The sequence below is a fragment of the Eschrichtius robustus genome, chromosome 16 (genome assembly GCF_028021215.1).
Source record: "Eschrichtius robustus isolate mEscRob2 chromosome 16, mEscRob2.pri, whole genome shotgun sequence".
Taxonomy (NCBI): Eukaryota; Metazoa; Chordata; class Mammalia; order Artiodactyla; family Eschrichtiidae; genus Eschrichtius; species Eschrichtius robustus.
The window spans coordinates 51,348,801-51,369,457 of NC_090839.1; the positions used below are offsets into that span (position 1 = coordinate 51,348,801).

Below are 20,657 nucleotides of genomic sequence, written 5' to 3' on the forward strand. Positions count from 1 at the left end.
AATACGTGCAAAAGGGCTGAGGGAGAGTGGGTAACACCACCAGCCCCCCCAAGGGTGAGTCAAACCACACCTGACCCCAAAGTCAGCACGCCCTCCTCTGAGGACCTCGTGGCTGTCATGCAGATACTATACACGGGTCTTTCTTGGCCCTAAGTAACTCCAAGAGGGGGAACTGCAGTTCATCTGAGTTTGAGTGCCAGGCTGAGGCTGCTTACCACAAATCAGACAGACAGCCCTCGGTAAGAGGGCAGCTCAGACTTCAGAAAGACACGTGGAGCCCACAGAGCAGACAGCCGGGCACATCCGGCCCCAGCCAGTCTGGGTGTTGGAGGTGCACAGCGCATCATACGCCAAAAGTCAAAGGGGAGTCCAACAGTAAGTCACATTTCTAGGCTCAACTCAGATGACCCCTGGTGTGTCCCCCAACCTGTGGAAGCCACGGCGAAGTCTAGCGCACCAGGGACAGGAGAGACGGCACCGTGGCCATCAGGAGGCAGTCTGTCAGGCTATTTATTCCCACTTGACATAACCCAGAACACAGGAGCAACTCTGTACATCTCGAGAAACTCACAGCTAGCTCCAAAACAATAGAAATGGTAAACTACAAAAGATGAGTTGTATTCAGCAAATATAAAGGGTAACGTTAGGCTGTGTCAAACATGTATCGGACTATTTACAGCGCCTGGGCGTGGGTTCAGATCTCGCCGGCCTCCTTTTCCTCCGACCTCCGTGACGCCGTCTTCCCGTTGGTGCTCTCGAGCCTCCAGTCGGTGGCCCCCCGCTCACTCCGCCCGCGCTCCCAGGACTCCTCCCTCGAGGCCCGCTCTCTGGAGAACCTGGGAAACAGGAACCAGAGGCTCAGCAAGGGCTGGCCCTCCCTCCTGGCTGCTCCTCAGGCACTGACACCTTGGACCCTCAGCACCAGGCCAGGGAAGGGCAGGACCCACCACGGCTGGAAGGGCCCTAGCAGACCAGAGGGTGCCAGGCCTGCCGTCTCGTGCCCAACCCACTGCCCAGGGAGGGCTGGGCAGCCACTAGAAAGTGACATCTGCAAAGGTTTCTAGTAACAGGAAAAGCTTTCACTGTAATGTAAACACTGCAAAGGAAAATACAACAAGAGTCCACACATGGAATACGATCCATTGCGTAAAAACACAATGGAAAAAAAGATATTTAAAATCCATCATACCAAAGCTAACAGTGGTCATCTCTGAATATGATTATTAGTGGTGTTTTTTGTTGTTGCTGTTTTTCCTTTAAAAAACCACAACAGAGGTAAGCAGGGCCTAGTCAGGGGCTCTGTGTTCCAAAGTGACAGTGAGTGTGCAGCCCCTGAGCGTGGCCATGCCCACGTGCGACCACCTCCTCAGCCTCTCAACCGTCCCAGCCCTGAAGCCATCTGCTGCCCTCGGCTTAGGGATCTCAGTGCCCTGGGCCCCATTCAGGACTCCTCAAGGCCCTAACACTCTGTCCCACAGATGACAGACCCCCAGACCCTGGCACACAAAGAAAGGGTTCACTCCTGGACGCAGCTACTGAAGGAGTCAGAGTAGTTACTTGTATTTCGAACTCCGGTCCCTGGATGCCCGGCGGTGGCCTCGGCTGTGGCTCCGGGAACGGCTTCGGTGGCGCCGGTGTCTGTCTCGGGACCGGGATCGGGATGACTTCCGCCGCTCTCTGGAGGTAGATCTTGACCGCCTCCGACGCCGGTCCCGGGAGCGCGACCTGCAGCAGATGTTCTGCTGATGCTTTACTGGTATCTCCCCTCCTCCCACAAACTTACAACTTGGGTTCACAATAATCCCACCAACTACTCTCTGGTAACTACGGCCAGACCCTTCCCGCTGACGCTTCCTGTACATTGGCCAGGAAACTCCCAGCTGCCCAGCAGGCCCCAGCAGCGCCCTGACTGTCCCTCTCATTGACAGTGGGTCCCCACTCCCACGCTACACTAAGCCCCAGTCAATGCCAGCTACAAACGGGACTGGAGTCTCACCCACGTCCTGTGCCCTTCATGAGCCAGACCTGACCACCAGATAATAACTGTGAAGCTATAAAAGTTAAGTATTAAGTGCACATAGAAAAGAACATCTCACTGAGAACACATAAATGGAAAACCTACCTCCTGCGATCTCTGGTTCTTGATCCAGACCTAAAATAGAAAAAAAGATGAACAATTTCCCCAAAACAGCTCCATCCCTTACAGCTGAGGGGAGGTGCCTCAAGTTCACATGGTGAAGGAGGGCCGACTTCCCGGAGGACCTGCTCTAAGGCCCGCCTCCAGCCCCAGCTGCTTGGAGGCAGAACGAAGAGACCAGCACCCAGTGGTCCATGCTGCACTGAGTTGAACCAGTGGCTCTGCAAACTCTTCACGGTGGACACCACCTCAGCTACATAGATAGTCACATGGCAGGCGCAGGGCTGGGCAGGACACCCAAGTTGGAAACACAGGTTCACTGCCAGTGAGTGCCACATGAGCTCCCTGCGAAACATTATACAACCAAGTAAGAAATGCACTTTACAACGAGGTCTCATTTCACACGGTTCCAAGCAGAAATCTACAAGATCACCACCAACGTGTGCTCAAGGAGGAAGTGACAAAAGATGCTCACACATCATGTGGCTGGAGGATGATCTGACAAAGCCTCTTGAAAAGCAATTTTTGTAACACCTACCAATATTTATATATTGTATTCCTTTATCCCAGGAATTCTAAGGAATTTTATAAACCCTCAAACACATACAAAGATGGTCACTAGATTACTTGTTCAAAAATAGTTTCATAGGGACTTCCCTCGTGGCGCAGCGGTTAAGAATCTGCATGCCAATGCAGGGGACACGGGTTCGAGCCCTGGTCCGGGAAGATCCCACATGCCATGGAGCAACTAAGCCCGTGAGCCACAACTACTGAGCCCGCACGCCTGGAGCTGGTGCTCCACAACAGGAGAAGCCACTGCAATGAGAAGTCCACGCACAGCAACGCAACTAGAGAAAGCCCGCGCGCAGCAACGAAGACCCAATGCAGCCAAAAATAAATAAATAAATTAATTTTTTAAAAAAAAAGTTTCATAAAAACTTAGTCATCAAAAATTTTTTTTAAAAAGCAAAGGCTTCTAAAAAAAATAAAAAGCAAAGGCAACAAAAGCAAAAGTCAACAAGTGGGACTATATCAGACTAGCAAGCTTCTGCACAGTGAAGGAAACCATCAACAAAATGAAAAGGCGGCCTACTGAACAGGAGAAAATATCTGCAAATCATGTATCTGATAATAGGCTAATATCCAAAACACAAAAAGAACTCTAAACAGAAGGGGAAAAAAAAAAAAAAAAAGGTAAAAACATGGGCAGAGGACCTGAATAGACATTTTGTCAAAGAAGACATGCAGATGGCCAACAAGTACATAAATAATTGTTCAGCGTCACTATTCAGCAGGGAAAAGCAAATCAGAACCATAATGAGATATCACCTCACACCTGTCAGAATGGCTGTCATCAAAAAGACAAGAAATACACGTGTTTGTGAGGATGCAGAGAAAAGGGAATCTTTGTGCACTGTTGGTGGGAATGTAAATTGGTGCAGCCACTATGGAAAACAGAAAGGAGGTTCCTCAAAAAATTAAAATGGAACTACAATATGATCCAGCAATCCCAACTCCGGGTATTTTTACCTGAAGGAAATGAAATCACAATCTTGAAAAGATAGCTGCACCCCCATGTTCACTGTAGCATTGTTTACAGTAGCCTAAACATGGTAACAACCTAAGTGTCCCCTGATAGATGAATGGATAAAGATGATATGGTTGTACGTATACAGTGGGATGTTATTCAGCCACAAAAAAGACGGAATCCTGCCATGTGTAACAATATGGATGGACCTTGACAGCATTATGATAAGTGAAATAAGTCAGACAGAAAAAGATAAATACTGTTATGATCTCAGTTATATGTGAAATCGAAAAAAACCCAAACCCATAGATACAGAGAACAGACTGGTGGTTGCCAGAGGTAGGGAAATGGGGGTGGACAAAAGGGGTGAAGGTGGGAGAATAAAAGGTTATAGTTAATTACAGCATCATAGTAGGGACTCTGTGTAGCCTTCAAGAGCACAGCTGTTATGGGAAGGTCTCACGTGTGGAGGGTCCCACATATACCCACGCACACAACATGTCCAGCGACTGTCGTCACCTCTCTGTCTTTTTGCTTAATATATATATATTTTTTTTATGTGGGATCTTCCCGGACCAGGGCTTGAACCCGTGTCCCCTGCATTAGCAGGTGGATTCTTAACCACTGCGCCACCAGGGAAGCCCTGCTTAATATATTTTTACACTGTTTTGAGTCTATTTATAATCAGAATCTGTTAGTTAAAATAATGAAAAGAAACACAAAAGATACAATAAAGGATTATCTGTCCTGAGTTATTCACTAAGGAATTCCTCCAGGAAAGCCCAGTTTCTGTGCCCAATATGAGAGCTTGGTTACTCGGCGCTCCAGCCTCTTCCTTGAACTCTGACCAGGCCCGCTGTCTCCACCTGCATGTCTCTTAAGCTGAAGGGATGTCTCTTAGGCCCGAATACAGCCACAGCCAAATTCTCCTCCCCACCTCCTCCTAATCCCAACACACCATTCCCAGTCTCCCCACCGCCATAAGCGGCCACTCCTGGTCAGAAACCCTGAGCCAGCTCCATTCCCCCTTTGCACAACTCGCATCCGTCCACTAGCAAATCCTATCAGCTCCACCTCCAGAACACATCATTCCCTCCTGGCCCTCCCAGGGTTCGACCTGCCACCTCCTCGGCCTGGGCCCTCCCAGCCAGCCAGCTCATGTTCCCTCTGCTTCCACCCTGCTTCCACCCTACCACCCACGAGCCTGGGCCCACACCCGAGCCCGTCCCTGGTGGGTCCTGCCCACGGCAGGCACGGCGGCGTGAAAGCGTGCTCCTCTCCGGTGTCCCAGCTCCTGCCTGTCCTGCTGGCCAAGGGCTGCTCCACAGGAGGTGCTGTGACAGGTCCCCCTCCACCCCTGCCAGGGAGTCCAAATCTTTCTAGGGAAGAATCAGGTGGCCACAGCTGCTTGAGCAGCTTGGGTGTCCTGTCCACACCACACAGCTGTGCACACAGGTCCTCCTGGATCAGCCAGAACCTCGCTTGACTGAACGTGCTATGTGTTTGCTTATTTTTCTTTTAAGAGCCACCCAGGTAACTGGCAGACCTCAACTGTCAAGGGCAATAAATACGCAATGCTGCCAGGAAGAAGTGGGGTGTCCTCAGGTCGCATGTGCTCACCTCCTGCTCAGTCGTTCTTCCCGCTCCCTCTCCTCTCTCCTCCTCAGCCGATCCTGATTTCTCTTCTCCTGCTTTTCAGCCACAGTTTTCTAAATAAAAAGGTGGAAGATGGGGGAGGAGCAAGTCACACACTAGACTGAACATTATTGAACAAAGCACCTTTATGTGACCTCAACACTGGCAATTTAAGAACCTAAGAGAAACTAAGGGAACAGGAACACATTCTTCATAAAACTTCTTCAACAATGGAAAATACATGGGGAAAAAAACGCTTTATCATTTTATAAGTTCAGTGACAAACTACATATTCTAAGTGCTGTACATCCAAGTCACAGACATTTTATCATATTGCTCACATCAATCCATAAATTTAGTTTTTTTTTACCCCAAGGAGACTCCACAAACTTCATGTAAAAGAGAAAACATGTATCTGACCGAATCCATCTTGCTGCGGGAGCCAAGCTGCAGCCTGTCCCGGGCAGCAGGCTCCACACGTCCCATCAGGCTGGGTCATGGTGAGCGCAGTGTGGACAAGGAAGGCCGACAGGCAGAAGGTGACCTAGCAACCCCCCTGCCAGAACACCATCCACCGGCTAGCTCAGAGTACCCCAAAATCAACTCAGAGCCTTTCAATGCCTCCCCTCGCGCTGCCGAGGGGAAGGCCCTGAGGGGGAGGAACTTAGAGCCAGGAGACAAAGGCCCGAGAGGGCATAAAGGGTGACCTTAAATCTCAGTTCTGATGGGAGCCAGTCCCCAGGAAGAGAAGGCATGGCCAGGACAAGGAGAGGCCGAGAACCGGCCTGTGGGCTGGCATCACCTCCTTCCCAAACCCTCCCCACTCCCTAAAACACTAGGTTCCCCCACCTGAGGAAAGTCCTCACTCTTCTCACCCTGCATCCACCTTGGAGCATGGCCCGGGGGGTGCACGGCCCAGGCGGGGTGCACACCTCTGGTACCACTGGGAGTGAAGCCATCTCTGATTAGGGCACACAACTCCCACCTTCCTTATCGTTAAGAGGTGCACTTCCAAATACATTTTCTGTTGATAGTTTAACAGCTATTTATCAAAATCTGTAACTTAGTTGGGTTGTTCTATCAACTATATACTGCTCATAACTGCAATGACAATACATGACTTCTAGATCAGGTGAATACTTAAGTTCTAAAGGTTTCAATGTATTCTGAAGCAAAGGTACATCTTAAGAAAAAAACAAAAGGCTTTCAGATATAAGAAACATCAGGACAAAATTCTGAGGTGTTATGGAATGGGAAAACAATTTAAAGGAAATTCCCTAAGGAGATTTTTAATGGGAATGGTAGTTGACACCAAATTGTTATTTACATTCTACTGACTACATATAAAATATTTTTATGTATTTTATACCCATAAATTTATAAGAAAAAAATTCCAACTTAAAAATGTGTGACAAAGAATATCATTTTTCAAAATTCTACTGGGAGCACAGGAGCAAATGTTTCAAGACCAGTGCTGAGACTGCCACCCAGCTCCCTCTCCCAGGGCCGAGTCGCACATCACTTATGGGGGACCGTCCTTGGGTGCAGGGCCCTGCCACCCACTGCTCCTTCCTGGGGGCACACAAGGCCCAAGGCCTTGACTATCGTGGTGTCCTACAGTCAGGTGTCATGTGTCTGTCCTTCCAATCGATTTCAGGTGTCTGGATAAAAGGCCTGCACATTTCCCAGCATCCCATCATAGGGTCCCAGTACACAGTTAGGGAAAGCACCATCCATTTGAAGAAGACAATTCAAAATATCACAAACTTATTTAACCTTCCTGCTTGGCATTCTGTACCCAAGATGTCGAATGTTGTAGAGCTTAACCCAGAAAAAGGAGGCGCCTCGAGGAAGGGACACAGGCATCCAGTAGTGGGGCAGGGCTATCAGAAAAAGCCCCATCACCTTCTCATCCTTCTAGCCAGACCACCCTCCATGTGTCCGCCTCTGTCCAAGAAGAAAAACTACAGACTACTGGCTCTTTCCCATCACCAACAGAAGTGTTTTCAGAGGGGTACGAGAACTCTCTGTACCGTGGGACTGAATTCTGCCATTTTCCTCTGTAAACAAGGGGTAGCAGACTAAATAAATATGCCAGGCTCTGCTGGATTCTGAGATCTTAGATCTCTTGTAGGAACATATGGATAAAATCTGAGTAGTTCACTGTAAAACTCAAGTATAATACCAAGGCATGATCTTAGGATCAGAACAGAAGGTTTTCAGTACCTCCACCAAAAACCCCCCCAAAAAACAAAACAAAAACAAACAAAAAAGAACACAAGGTTTTCTACAAGCAAAGAGATGTGAAGATGATCACAAAACTTCTCGGGTTTCTTCAGAAACGCAACACATTAACATACCCTTAACTGATCGAGCTTCTCACGGATCTGAATGAACCCCAAGTGTAACTTGCCCCCGAAGTGGTCTGCAAGACGACGGTCATTGTCATGGAGACCAAGGTAGGCTGAACAGACTTCACAAACACGCAGCTTCTGCTGCTGAAAACTGGATGCAGGCATGGAATTCCTGTATTCTTCCTGGAGAATGGGAAGAGAGTGAGAGTCAAATGCCACTGTCTACTCAGCCCCTAAAATGGAAGTATTTTAAAATGGAAGGGACTACAGAGATGACTTTTTTTTTTTTGGCTGCGTGGCATGTGGGATCTTAGTTCCCTGACCAGGGATTGAACCCCGGGGGCCCTGGCAGTGAAAGTGCCAAGTACTAAGTACTGGACCACCAGGGAATTCCCTAGAGATGACTTTTATTTTTTTAATTTTCTAAAATGTTTTATTTATTTTTTGGCTGCATTGGGTCTTCGTTGCTGCGCGGGCTTTCTCTAGTTGTGGCGAGCGGGAGCTACGCTTCGTTGCGGTGCATGGGCTTCTCTTGTTGCGGAGCACGGGCTCCAGGCATGCGGGCTTCAGTAGTTGTGGCATGCGGGCTCAGTAGTTGTGGCGCATGGGCTGAGTTGCTCCACGGCATGTGGGATCTTCCCAGACCAGGGCTCAAACCCATGTCCCCTGCCAGTGGATTCTTAACCACTGTGCCACCAGGGAAGTCCGAGATGACTTTTAAATACATAAAAACTGAATCGTTCAAAAAGCTTCAGATTCTTGTAACCAACCCAATTTTAATTGTTTGTTTAAGAAATGAACTACCAGTCATGATTTCAAAGCAACAAGGGGTATTCAGAACACTCAGACACACAGGATGCTGTGTGTGCTAAAAGGCCAGCAGGGAAGGTGAGTCCCTGCTATGGTGGAGAGCTCTGCAAAGACCAAAGAAACAAGAGGGGAGAATCTTAAACAGGGGTCTTAAAAAAACAAACAAAAAAACTAAACCAAACAGACGAGCAAAAAACACAGGAGCATCTATGGATATTGTCCCAATGTTCAGGAAACTGTATCCCAAAGCAGCCCCAAAAGGTAAAATTTGGAAGGACAAACACATTAGACACTCTCTTCAAAGGAGGAAGTGTGCCAAACGTAACAAAGCACACTCCCTCCTGCAGCCAGTGCAGTCTGAGTCTAATCATAAGAAGTCACTCGGGACTTCCCTGGTGGCGCAGTGGTTAAGAATCCGTCTGCCAGGGCTTCCCTGGTGGCGCAGTGGTTGAGAATCTGCCTGCCAATGCAGGGGACACGGGTTCGAACCCTGGTCTGGGAAGATCCCACATGCCGTGGATCAACTAGGCCCGTGAGCCACAATTATTGAGCCTGTGAGTCTGGAGCCTGTGCTCCGCAACAAGAGACAGGCCGCGATAATGAGAGGCCCACGCACCGCGATGAAGAGTGGCCCCCACTTGCCGCAACTAGAGAAAGCCCTCGCACAGAAACGAAGACCCAACACAGCCATAAATAAATACATAAATAAATAATTTAAAAAAAAAAAAAAAAAAAAAAGAATCCGCCTGCCAATGCAGGGGACATGGGTTCCAGCCCTGGTCTGGGAAGATCCCACATGCCGCAGAGCAACTAGGCCCGTGAGCCACAACTACTGAGCCCGCGCACCACAACTACTGAAGCCCGCGTGCCTAGAGCCCGTGCTCCACAACAGGAGAAGCCACTGCAATGAGAGGCCCACGCACCGCAATGAAGAGCAGCCCCCACTCTCTGCAACTAGAGAAAGCCTGCGCGCAGCAATGAAGACCCAACGCAGCCAAAAATAAATAAATAAATTAATTAATTAATTAATTAATTAAAAAAAAAAAAGAAGTCACTCGGTCTCAAAGCAAAATACACGAAACACAAAAGAAAATGAACCAGAACATGGTTACTGCTGCTTGTGCTCAAGTTAAAACATTCCTTCAAAATCTAGGTTTAAGAAATGCATTTCAATAATCATTTGCCCTTAAAGGGAAGATTGAATGTAGTAACCGTCCATTAATTCACACATTCAAAATGTTCCCTAGGAAATGCAAATCAAAATAAGACATCACATCACTAAACAGGCAAAGATACAGAAAGGCACTCTGGTGCCCAGGACCCCCAGTGTCCTTACTCTGGCCACTGTCCCCATCCTCATCACCTGAGTGCCCCCCATAGGCCTTCCTCAGAACTACAGGACAGGACAGGATTGGGTAGGGTGCCCTTCCTCCCCTTAGCAGGAGGCAAGGCTGCCTGGTCATCCTAAGAAATGATACAGAGAGGTGCTGCGTACACTTTACCCAGTTTCCCCCAATGGTTCTATCTTTAAAAACTATAACTCAACATCACAGAAAGGACGCTGAGTGATACAGTCAAGGTTCAGAACATCCATCACCACAAAGGTCCTGCCTGCTGCCCTTTCACAGCCACACCCACTTCTCTGACTCCTGGTGACCACCAATCTGCTCTCCATTCTTATGGTTTGGTCATTTTAAGAATGTTATATAACAGATCCACATAGTATTTAACCCTTTGGGATTGACATTTTTCACTCAGAATAATTAGAATTGATTTTGAAAGAGATTAGAGGAAGGCATTCAAAGTTTTACAACTACAAAGAGGGGCAGAATAATATCACAAATAACCAGTGTACCCACCATATTTAGCACTTTTGCTTAAGGTTTTTGTTTTTCTTTTAATGAAAGATGTAGAACATTATGATGGAAATTCAGTTCTTGATGTTTCCCTCTCTAGTGCCAGTTCTCTCCCTCCCCAGAGGCATTCATGTGCGTTCAGCATAATCTTCAGTGCTGTCTCTGTACTTCATTGCACATGTGGACCCATAAACTGTGTGTGCACCTGGGGCATTTAGAAGTCCTGCATCAGCGTTACAGGCCTTTCTCCCAACCTGTGTTGCTGGCGAGCTCTCTCCAGGATGCTGCAGGCAGATGTGTTCAGTTCGTTCACTGCTGCAGAACTCCATTTCAGGGGCACATGGCTGTTTGTCCATGGGTGGTTTTCTAGGTTACCGACGGTTGCTCATTTTACCAGTTCTGCTGTGAGCGTCCTTGCAACTGTCTTCTAGCAAGGATGCTTGGAGTCCTGGGCACAAGTTGCCATGGGTCCCCTATCCTGCTGCCCTCTTGGCTGTCTGCAGCCATCCAAGTGGTGAACCCCACATCTACAATTATTCAGCCTATGCATAAATCTCAGAGCCATCTCATGGGTTTTTGGTGTCTGCTCTGCTCTTCAGAGCAGGAAGGCCTGGCCTCAGGACTCGCTAAGAGGCCACAGAGCTTCCTTCCTGACCCTCTGGCCTTTCTGCTGGAGCTGTCAGCAAGCGAGGGAGCCTGACTTTTTTTTTTTTTTACATGTAAACACAAATTTCCCATTTAAGTATACAGGGGTTTAGTATACAGCCGTGTAGGATTTCTACGCAGGACTTGCGACTCTTCACGCACACGCCACTGCCTCAGTGGGCCTCGCTCGAACACCCACAGGCAGTCAGCAGGATTCGTGTGTTCAGCTGAGAATCGTTGTGTCATCGCTGAGCTGCTACTATGTATCAGGCACCATGACAAGCCGGGGGTGCAGCAACAACCAAAACCAGCCCTGCACTGGGGCACCGCCCACTCCACCATCTCACCTCTACCCACCATTCTGAGAACCTTCTCATCTGGTCTCAGCTAAGGGCCTTCCAGGGTCCCTCTGCCCTACCTGGACACGCCCTATACCCCCCAAGTGCACCCGTCTTCATCAGAATTAATCTTATCTGTTGCTCACAATCCCTTCTGCCTGGCCCCCCTCTCCACAGCAGTGCCATCTCCAACAGGAGAGGGAGTCTTCCGGCTTGCTCACAACTAGAGAAGTGCCTGGCCCATAGCTGGAGTTTGACAAGCACTTACTAAAGGAACACACCCGCCCCGTCTTCCTCTGACTAACATTCCCACCGTTCTCGAAGCCCACCCAAGCCATCTCCGATTCCAGCGGTGAGATTTGAGAACCAGGGAGTATGCAACAGAGGAAATAATCTAGGAGGAAAATAGTTGTCACGGATACAGACATTGAGTCCCTGACTCAGCTTCTCCACCACACAGCAGTGTGTCCTGGCCTGGCAGCCTAGCGGACACCACCTGGGTACCACCCGCAACCTGCACGGGTCTCTCTACTGAGGACACAGTGTCACTAAGCACCAGGCCTCACTGTACATAGCATCTGCAAAGCAAGTCTGGCCCAATTACACCAGCTGAACACCCACCACGCTGCCCCCTCCCTGGGAGCCAGATGGACAGACAGGAGGTGCTCACTAACACTCCTGCGCTGACTGTTATACTCAGGACGCACTCTACACATGGGAATAATGCGCAGAGCTGGCAAGTGCCTAGTCTGAGGCCACACGGGGTCACAGGGGCAGAGTGAAGACACAAACCCCAGTGTGTGCTGACTCTAAACTGTACAATCCTGACAATATACCACCCTATTTCCAACTCCTTCCCAATATGTATACAAAAAAAGAAGGCATGGCTTAATTTTAGCCCGAACGGTCAACTCTCTGGAGTTACTACTTCCTCCCTCTCTAAGACATTTTTGTCACCAACCTCAGCTTCTTTTTTCTTTGCACGGACTTTCTCCACTTCCATAAGAATCTTCTGGGATTCATCCACATTTCCTTCGGCTCCTAGCTGTTCAGCTTTAGCAAGAAGCTTCCCTATTTCTTCGTTCAACTCGTGTACTTTTTCTGCCTAGGAGAGAGAAACAATCAGGTAAGGAGACATCTAAAAACAACAGATTTTTTAATGCAAAGAAAACGAGTGTTTCTCTTGTTGCATTTCTGGTCTGTTCCACTGAAAATATTAGAACAGCTGGAAACCCTCACTGATGACATGCGAATTCTAACAATTACGACATCCTTAATCCCACCACTGAGACTGATCATAACTAGACCTGTGCACCGCGTTCCAATAAAAGCAGCGGCACCGCTGTTACTGCCAACAGGTTGCAAGGACCATCATGTGGGTCAGCTTCTAGGCCATCTCTTTTTATGCCTTCTATTACAGTTCAATCTTCTGGGTAAGGGTAATAAAATGCATGGGTCTAAATGCATACACTTATAATTTAAGCAAAATGCCTAATTATTGGGATTTGTTTTCAGAAATAAAACGGCACCATTGATCCCGTTTGCAACTATTTCCTAAGAAATGCTTTTATAAAACTGAAAGGAAAAAAGATACTGAAGAGAGTTCCGCTGAAGAGGAGACAAGGGTCATCCAGATGACACACAGGCCAATTCCACACAGATCTACTTTCTTCTTCCATGATATGGATGCACCATAGTTTAACCATTTCCCTGCTAACTTTTCTCATTTCCTGTTTTATATAGGGATGTTAAAAAAAAAAAAAGAACTTTAAAACACACGCACACATGCACACACACACAAAAAAAACAAAACAAAACAAACAAAAAAACCCCACACGCACAGTGCGGGGAGGGGCTAAGAGCTCAGCGACGGCCTTCCCTCCTCACTGGGAACAGCCAAGGCGGTGGGTACCATCCACCCCAAAGATGCACACTCAGCAGTGACCGTGACTGCCAGCCCGGTGGCAGCCCAGTTTTTACGACAACAATGTGAGGCGAAGGCCTCCCCAGCATACCTTTGCGGAAACTTCTGCACTGATCTCCTCCTGCGTCTCTGCCAGCCGCTTCTTGGCAAGCTCAGTTCTCCGATCACACTCAGCGATAAAGGACTCCAAGTGATCCATCGCCTAGCTCCGGAGAAGAAGAGAGCTACGGTCAGTGACATGCCTACGACCTCAGAACTCACGTGTTCGACAGGAAATAACAGTCCTGGGTTGGTTCTTAAAGCCTGTAGGTTCAGTGGGAAGATCTGAAGCTGCACTACAGCTAACATGTCCACAATCACATTCAATCAAGGGTCTCTGTTAAACCAAATGACCACTCAAAAGCATGGTCTTCTCATCTGATTTATTTATTTCCAAAATTTGTAAAAGAACTCCCATCCCTCAACAACATTTCCAAGAAATTTTTGAGGAAAATTAAAACACCTGGCCGTAACTAATAGTGGTCTCTGAGGGTCAGAAAAGGCTGGACTGAGCTAATAATGTCAGAGGCCCTCTCCTGGTGAGTCGTGGGAGATGCAGATGATGTACTCACTGGTCTTTGTGAGCCACGTAAATATTATTCCCTCATGTTCTGAGGGTAGAGTTCCCCCTTCCACCTCAAAACAAAACAATAGAACAAATGTTACTGAGAGCTGTGAACACGTTTAGTTATTGCCCACCGTCTAAAGTAGCAGGAAAACTGGTTACTACTTACCCAAAAAGGTAAAGGAAAAGACACTCTGAAAAGAGTTGGTGGGAATCAATAAAATACTAATTAATAAGCAGTCACATATGCTAAGCACTTAATTTGCCGTAATTAGTCAAAGGTCCCAACATAACTTCAGATAAACATACAAACAGGACGTCACTTTCCCAACTGTCAGGCTAGGACCACTGATAAGTAGCACCTCCCAAGTTGCTGAAGTCAGCATCATGTTACATAGACAGCAAGTGAGGTTAGCAGTGGATGACGGGGTTAGACAGGGTGAATGATCCACCGCTGAAAAATAGAGAAAGGAAAATTCTGGGTGGAAATGATAATAAGGCAGGTGAAAGTTAGGCCAACAGACCAAGGAGTGATAATCTATGTCTCTTCCTCCAAATATCGTCAGGAGAGAGCACTCCACAAGGATTGGTGTGACACTGGAATGGACAGTAGGGACACTGGAGAGGATTACAGTCCCCTCTTTTCAAAAGAACGCATACTAGGGAGTAGGTCAAGACATGGAAGAGGCTCGTGATGGTGCCAAGCCCCACTGCCCACAAGGCCAACTCCCAGATTTCACTCCACACACTTGGAACTCAGGACCTCTTTCCTGTCATTGGTCCCCAAATATTCTCGATAAACATTTCACTATGTTCAAATCAAACGAGCAGGAAAGCCAATGACTGGCATTTGTTTGCATGCATGCACTGCATTTCCTGGAAGTATGTCAACTTGACCAGCTCCGCTGACAAGGTGGGGACTCGCCAGGATCAAAGTGCCAGTGAGCTGACTCGGGTCACGTACCACCTGTGCTCACCTGGAACAACAGCTCCTAACAGACCAGCCTGAGAGGTCCAAGGGTCATGCATGCACATGTGCTGAGACTTTGATGCAGAGTTCCTCTATTGTCTACCCAAAAAGAGGGATCTCACACCTAACACAGCCAGGGATCCGCTCAACAGGGGTTGAGTGGGGAATACACATTGACAGTTCTGCCAGTGCCTTTACCAATCAAAGCAACCAGCTGCATCTAAGCAAAATATAAACTGACTCGGACATCTGATAAGCTAAAAATTAAATGGTAAACTTCACAACACAGACAAGACATACTGCAGAGACGTCTCTTAACTGCCATGTTCTTTAAAAGATGGCTCTGTCCTACTGCCCCTCACTCTCTTCAATGTGTTTCTCAATTCTAGATTGGTTCCTAAATCAAAGAGCAGGTTTAGCGTTCCCCTGGTGGCGCAGTGGTTAAGAATCCGCCTGCCAATGCAGGGGACACAGGTTTAAGCCCTGGCCCGGGAAGATCCCACATGCCGCGGAGCAACTAAGCCCGTGCACAACTACTGAGCCTGCACTCTAGAGCCTGCGAGCCACAACTACTGAAGCCCGCGCCCCTAGAGCCCGTGCTCTGCAACAAGAGAAGCCACCGCATGAGAAGCCCGTGCACCGCAACGAAAAGTAGCCCCCTCACGCCGCAACTAGAGAAAGCCCGCACGCAGCAATGAAGACCCAACACAGCCAAAAAACAAAACAAAGCAGGTTTAAATGATTAAAAAAAAAAAGGTACTCAAATCTAAAAATTAAGTCTTAATCACAAGATACCACTTACTAGGAAGTCATCCATCTTTGCAACTCAGGGGTGGTGTGATGAACCATGAACTACTCAGGGGGCCTGAGCACACCGCTGGCACAGGGGGGCACACAGGTCTCACTGCCACTGGAGGCTGTCCGTCCACACACAGGACCATGAGGTGCTCTCCCTGACCCTGCCTGCCTAGCAGCATCAGTGAGCCTAAGAGGAGCCCATGCTGTCAGCAGAACAGTCACAGCAAACGTGTGCCTCAATACAGCCACGCAGGGGCTCTCAAGGTACCCAATTTTCAGATGAAGAAATGGAGGCACAGTCTCCAAACTCCTGAGCAATGGCATCAGGATGTAAAGACCCTTGTGGTTTGACTCCAAGGTACCTACACTTAGTCCTCACAGCTCTGAGGCAGTTATCACCAGCCCAGTTTATAGAAAAGAGCAAAGGGCAAAATAACTTGCCCAGGGTCGCACAGGGACTCTCACCCAGGACCTGACTGAGAAAGCGTGACTGTCACACTGCACACGTGTAAGACAGAGACCAGGTGTAAGCAGAACTGGTCCCATTAGTTGATATGGTGTGTTGCTCTGGAAACCTGTCAAATAAAACATCACAAAGCAAGACAATGTGGGGGAAAAGTGAACCATATTTTCACTGAATTAGAGAGAAGCAAATCTTTACATTTTCCACATGTGAACACTGAAGAAACAGGCTGCCCTGTAACCTTAATGTTCTGTGTGTCTGTGTCCAAGTTGAGAAACTTGAGATGTATTTATAGAAATGACCAATTCCCTCTCCTAGGGAATTCCTGGATATAACACTCTCAAGAAATCAAGGCCTGGCCCTGGTGCAGTCAGGATGAGGCTGTACTGGGCTAGAAGGAGCCAATGGTGAGGCACTTTCTCCCAGATAACCTGAATTTGGGGTGGAAAAGTGCCAGAGGTCCCAGCCATCAGCCCAAGCTGAGGATCTAGGCAGCGAACACCTATAGAAAGAAACACCTTTATGACAACCCTGTCAGGCCCACAAAGAAATACCTTTTTACACCTTTCTGATTGGCAAAAACTCAAAGTTTGGTAACTCGCTGCTCTGTTAGTGAAGATGTGAAAATGGGAAACCTCACACATCACTGGCGGGATCATTCACCCCTCTGGAGAATTCCATGACACCAACTACCAAAACGACAAAAGCACATCCTTTCTGGGCCAACAGTCCCGCTTCTAGGGATCTTTCCTAGGTACACTCACAATGTGCCAGTGTGCAGTGCAGCACTATGACCATCAACAGGGAATGGTCCTATAAAACAGACACACATCCTGTGGAATACTATGTAGACACAAAAGGATGAAGTACACTATACGATAGGAAATAATCTCAAAGATATGCTGAAAACTTAAACCAAAAAAAAGGGAAGGGAGGACAGATATAGAGCATGTGTGCAGCAGACTACTATTTGTGTTTAAAAAAAAATAGAAGGGGCTTCCCTGGTGGCACAGTGGTTGAGAGTCTGCCTGCCAATGCAGGGGACACGGGTTTGAGCCCTGGTCTGGGAAGATCCCACATGCCGTGGAGCAACTAGGCCCGTGAGCCACAACTACTGAGCCTGCGCGTCTGAAGCTTGTGCTCCGCAACAAGAGAGGCCGCAACAGTGAGAGACCCGCGCACCACGATGAAGAGTGGCCCCCACTCGCCGCAACTAGAGAAAGCCCTCACACAGAAATGAAGACCGAACCTAGCCAAAAATAAATAAATAAGTAAGTAAGTAAGTAAGTAAGTAAGTAAGTAAGTATTTTTAAAAATAGAGGGCATTCCTGGTGGCGCAGTGGTTAAGAATCCACCTGCCAATGCAGGGGACACGGGTTCGAGCCCTGGTCCAGGAAGATCCCACATGCCGCGGAGCAACTAAGCCCGTGCACCACAACTACTGAGCCTGCGCTCTGGAGCCCGCGAGCCACAACTACTGAGCCCACGTGCCACAACTACTGAAGCCCACGTGCCTAGAGCCTGTGCTCCACAACAAGAGAAGCCACTGCAATGAGAAGCCCACAGACCGCAACGAAGAGTAGCCTCCACTTGCCGCAACTAGAGAAAGCCTGTGCACGGCAACAAAGACCCAACACAGCCATAAATAAATAAATAAATAAAATTTATAAAAATAAAATAAAATAAAAAGTAGAGATACATGTCCCTCGGGTATCCACATAATCTCTAAAGGAAAGAGAAGAAACCGAACAACTCGTTACCTCTGGGGCCAACCAGGGGGCTGAAGAACAGAGAAGGAGGCAGGCTTCACAATATACCTTTCATATCTCAAACTCTTAACCACGTGAGTGTTTTACGTGTTTTTAAGTTATGGACAGGACTTCCCTGGTGGTCCAGTGGTGAAGAGTCTGCCTTCCAATGCAGGTGATGCAGGTTCAATCCCTGGTCAGGGAACTAAGGTCCCTTATGCTGTGGGGAAACTACACCTGCGTGCCACAACTAGAGAGCCCGTGCTCTGCAACTATTGAGCCCGTGTGCTGCAACTAGTGAGCCCATGCGCCACAACAAGGAGCCCGCGTGCCGCAAAGAAAGATCTCGTGTGCCGCAACTAAGACCCAATGCAACCAAATAAATAAATAAATGAACAACTGACAAGCAGTAACCCTAGTGACATAACTGATCTAGGCAATAATCCTCAACTGCTGCTTAAAGCATGAGGCCAAAGGCTGATGGGGGCCTGTGCAACCAGGTCAGGCTGCCTGTGACACCCAATTCCACTGACGTTTTGCCACCCGATGTGACGCACCAGCCAGTGCCTGGCCCGGCCCCTGCACTAACTACTCTGTCAGATGAGAACCTGATTCTGACCATCAAGCTTCCAGATCTAACTCCCAGGTTACAGGAAATTTCAAAGATAAAGGAAAACACGTTAAAAAGACTGCATTATAAGGATGCAATCAGCAGAATCCAGGATATGAGAGACTTAAAAATTAATTTCTTCAAACAAACAGATTTTAAAAGACTTACATCTTAACATGTGGCTCTTATTCTGAATTCTGAGTCAAACAAATGATCGTAAAAAAAATACTTTTTGAGATAGTCTGGGAAATCTGAGGACTTAGATAATGTTAAAAAATTATTTCTTAAATTACCAATACTTTAAATAAAATTATCTTCTAGATGTACTATTTGCAGTACTTACAGATGAAATTCTATGTCTAGGAACTACTATAAAATAATCCAGTGTGGAAAGACAAGAATAAAGATGAAATAAGAGTCTTCACATCAACAATCATTGAAAACTGGGAGATGAAACCCAGACATCTCTTTATATTATTCTGTTTACTTCTGCATGTTTAAATTTTTCCTCAACATATTTTTAGAAACATGCTAATAAGATACAAACTACTATATACAAAATAGACAAACAAGGTCCTACTGTACAGCACAGGGAACTATATTCAGTATTTTGTAATAAACTATAATGGAAAAGAATCTGAAAAAGAATTTATATATATGTATAACTGAATCGCTTTGCTGTACACCAAAAACTAATGCAACATTGTAAATCAACTATACTTCAGTTAAAAAAAAAAAAAAAAATGCTTGTAAGGAGATTCTGTCACAACCAAATATAATACCAGATCTTTGTATGTAGAGTAAAGAGAACTTCAAAAGCCAATGGCAACACTGAAATATTTACAGATGAAATGACAGGATGTGTGAGGTTTGTTTTGAGATTTGTGAGAAGTGGGTACAAAGATGAAACACAGTTGGCCCTGAGCTGATCATTCCTGAGGCTGAGTGATGGGTGCATGGAGATTCATTATACTGTTACATCTCCTTTTGATGTTTGAGATTCTCCATGGTAGAACAAACAAACAAAAAACCCTGACCATCCAAGGTCAGCCTGTGGCACTTGAGCAGCAAGCTGTTGCTTCCTTGCACCTTAAAGCTGTGGTAAGGGACTGCCTGCAGGGAGCGGGAGGGGCACAGGGAAAGGGGGCTTTTGGCGTTTTCTATGATAGTCAATGAATTCTGATTCAGCCACACACTTCCAACGAGAGCACACAGAAATCTCCAGTATACACAATTTTATCTTTGTCTTGCTCATGATTTCCTAAGGAATTTTAAGTCATTGAACAGGTCTCACAAACAGTTTCAAGGGCACAGTCTACCATTTGAGTGCATCATAATTTGCTCATTCATCATTGAGCCTTTTTTGTTGCATCCAACTTTTCAATCTTATAAACAATGCTAGCTATCACAAACATCTTTGTGTACCAGTGTTTGCCTGTGTTTTCAATCACAGTTGACCCTTGAACAATGAGGGGGTTAGCAATGGATCGTGTAGTACTGTAGTATGTATTTATTGAAAAAAATCCGTACGTAAGTGGACCCACACAGTTCAAACCTGTGTTGTTTAATAAGAGGCCACTGTACTTCCTTAAGATAGAGATTTGTAGAAGTAAGTTACAAGGTAGAAATATTTTAGCAACCTGACTGGACCTAATAACTTTTCACGATTTACCATAATTCGGAATTCCCCGGCGGTCCAGTGGTTAGGACTCCGTGGTTCCACTACAGGGTGCACGGGTTTGACCCCTAGGTGGGGAACTAAGATCCTGAACGCCGTGAGTCAAAAAAAGAAAAAAAGAAAAAGAAAGCATAATTCTTTCTCCTCCCCTAAGAAATAATCACTTAAGAGCTTGGTATATACCTTTTAAAATTGTATTAAAATGCATATACAAGCAAACAATTTTTACTCCATTTAGGAGTTTTTCAAGCTTTTTTCATTTTTCACATCAATACACGCATCGTCTATATCTATAGCTGTGTTTCACTGTATTTTAACACAACCATAACCATTCCACAATGAATACACATTTGCATTTTTTCACTTTTCACTAATCCAAAACGATGCAATAAACACCTTAAGTCTTCTCACACATAGGCAAATATTCTAGGACAATTTCTTACAAATTGCTTAGAGGGGACTCAAAGTCTATAAATATTTGAAAGTTGTATAAAGGGCTGATGAGCTCTTATAAAAGATTTACCAAGGGACTTCTCTGGTGACGCAATGGTTAAGAATC

The 20,657-nt window shown here is 46.7% G+C and overlaps 1 protein-coding gene across 3 annotated transcripts in view; it reads right to left on the reverse strand.

Annotated features, from left to right (window-relative positions):
- Positions 1–492: 492 nt before the first annotated feature.
- The window catches only part of LUC7L (LUC7 like), a 31,614-nt gene continuing 11,449 nt past the window's right edge, over positions 493–20,657 (reverse strand). For all 3 annotated transcript variants that reach the window (XM_068524014.1, XM_068524013.1, XM_068524015.1), the window contains 7 exons: positions 13,319–13,429; positions 12,265–12,408; positions 7,661–7,837; positions 5,286–5,374; positions 2,123–2,152; positions 1,558–1,725; positions 493–836 (listed from right to left, as the gene is read on the reverse strand). In XM_068524014.1, coding sequence (XP_068380115.1) covers positions 695–836; positions 1,558–1,725; positions 2,123–2,152; positions 5,286–5,374; positions 7,661–7,837; positions 12,265–12,408; positions 13,319–13,429 — 861 coding nt within the window. In that variant the 3' untranslated portion in view covers positions 493–694. The remainder of the gene's footprint in view (positions 837–1,557; positions 1,726–2,122; positions 2,153–5,285; positions 5,375–7,660; positions 7,838–12,264; positions 12,409–13,318; positions 13,430–20,657) is intronic.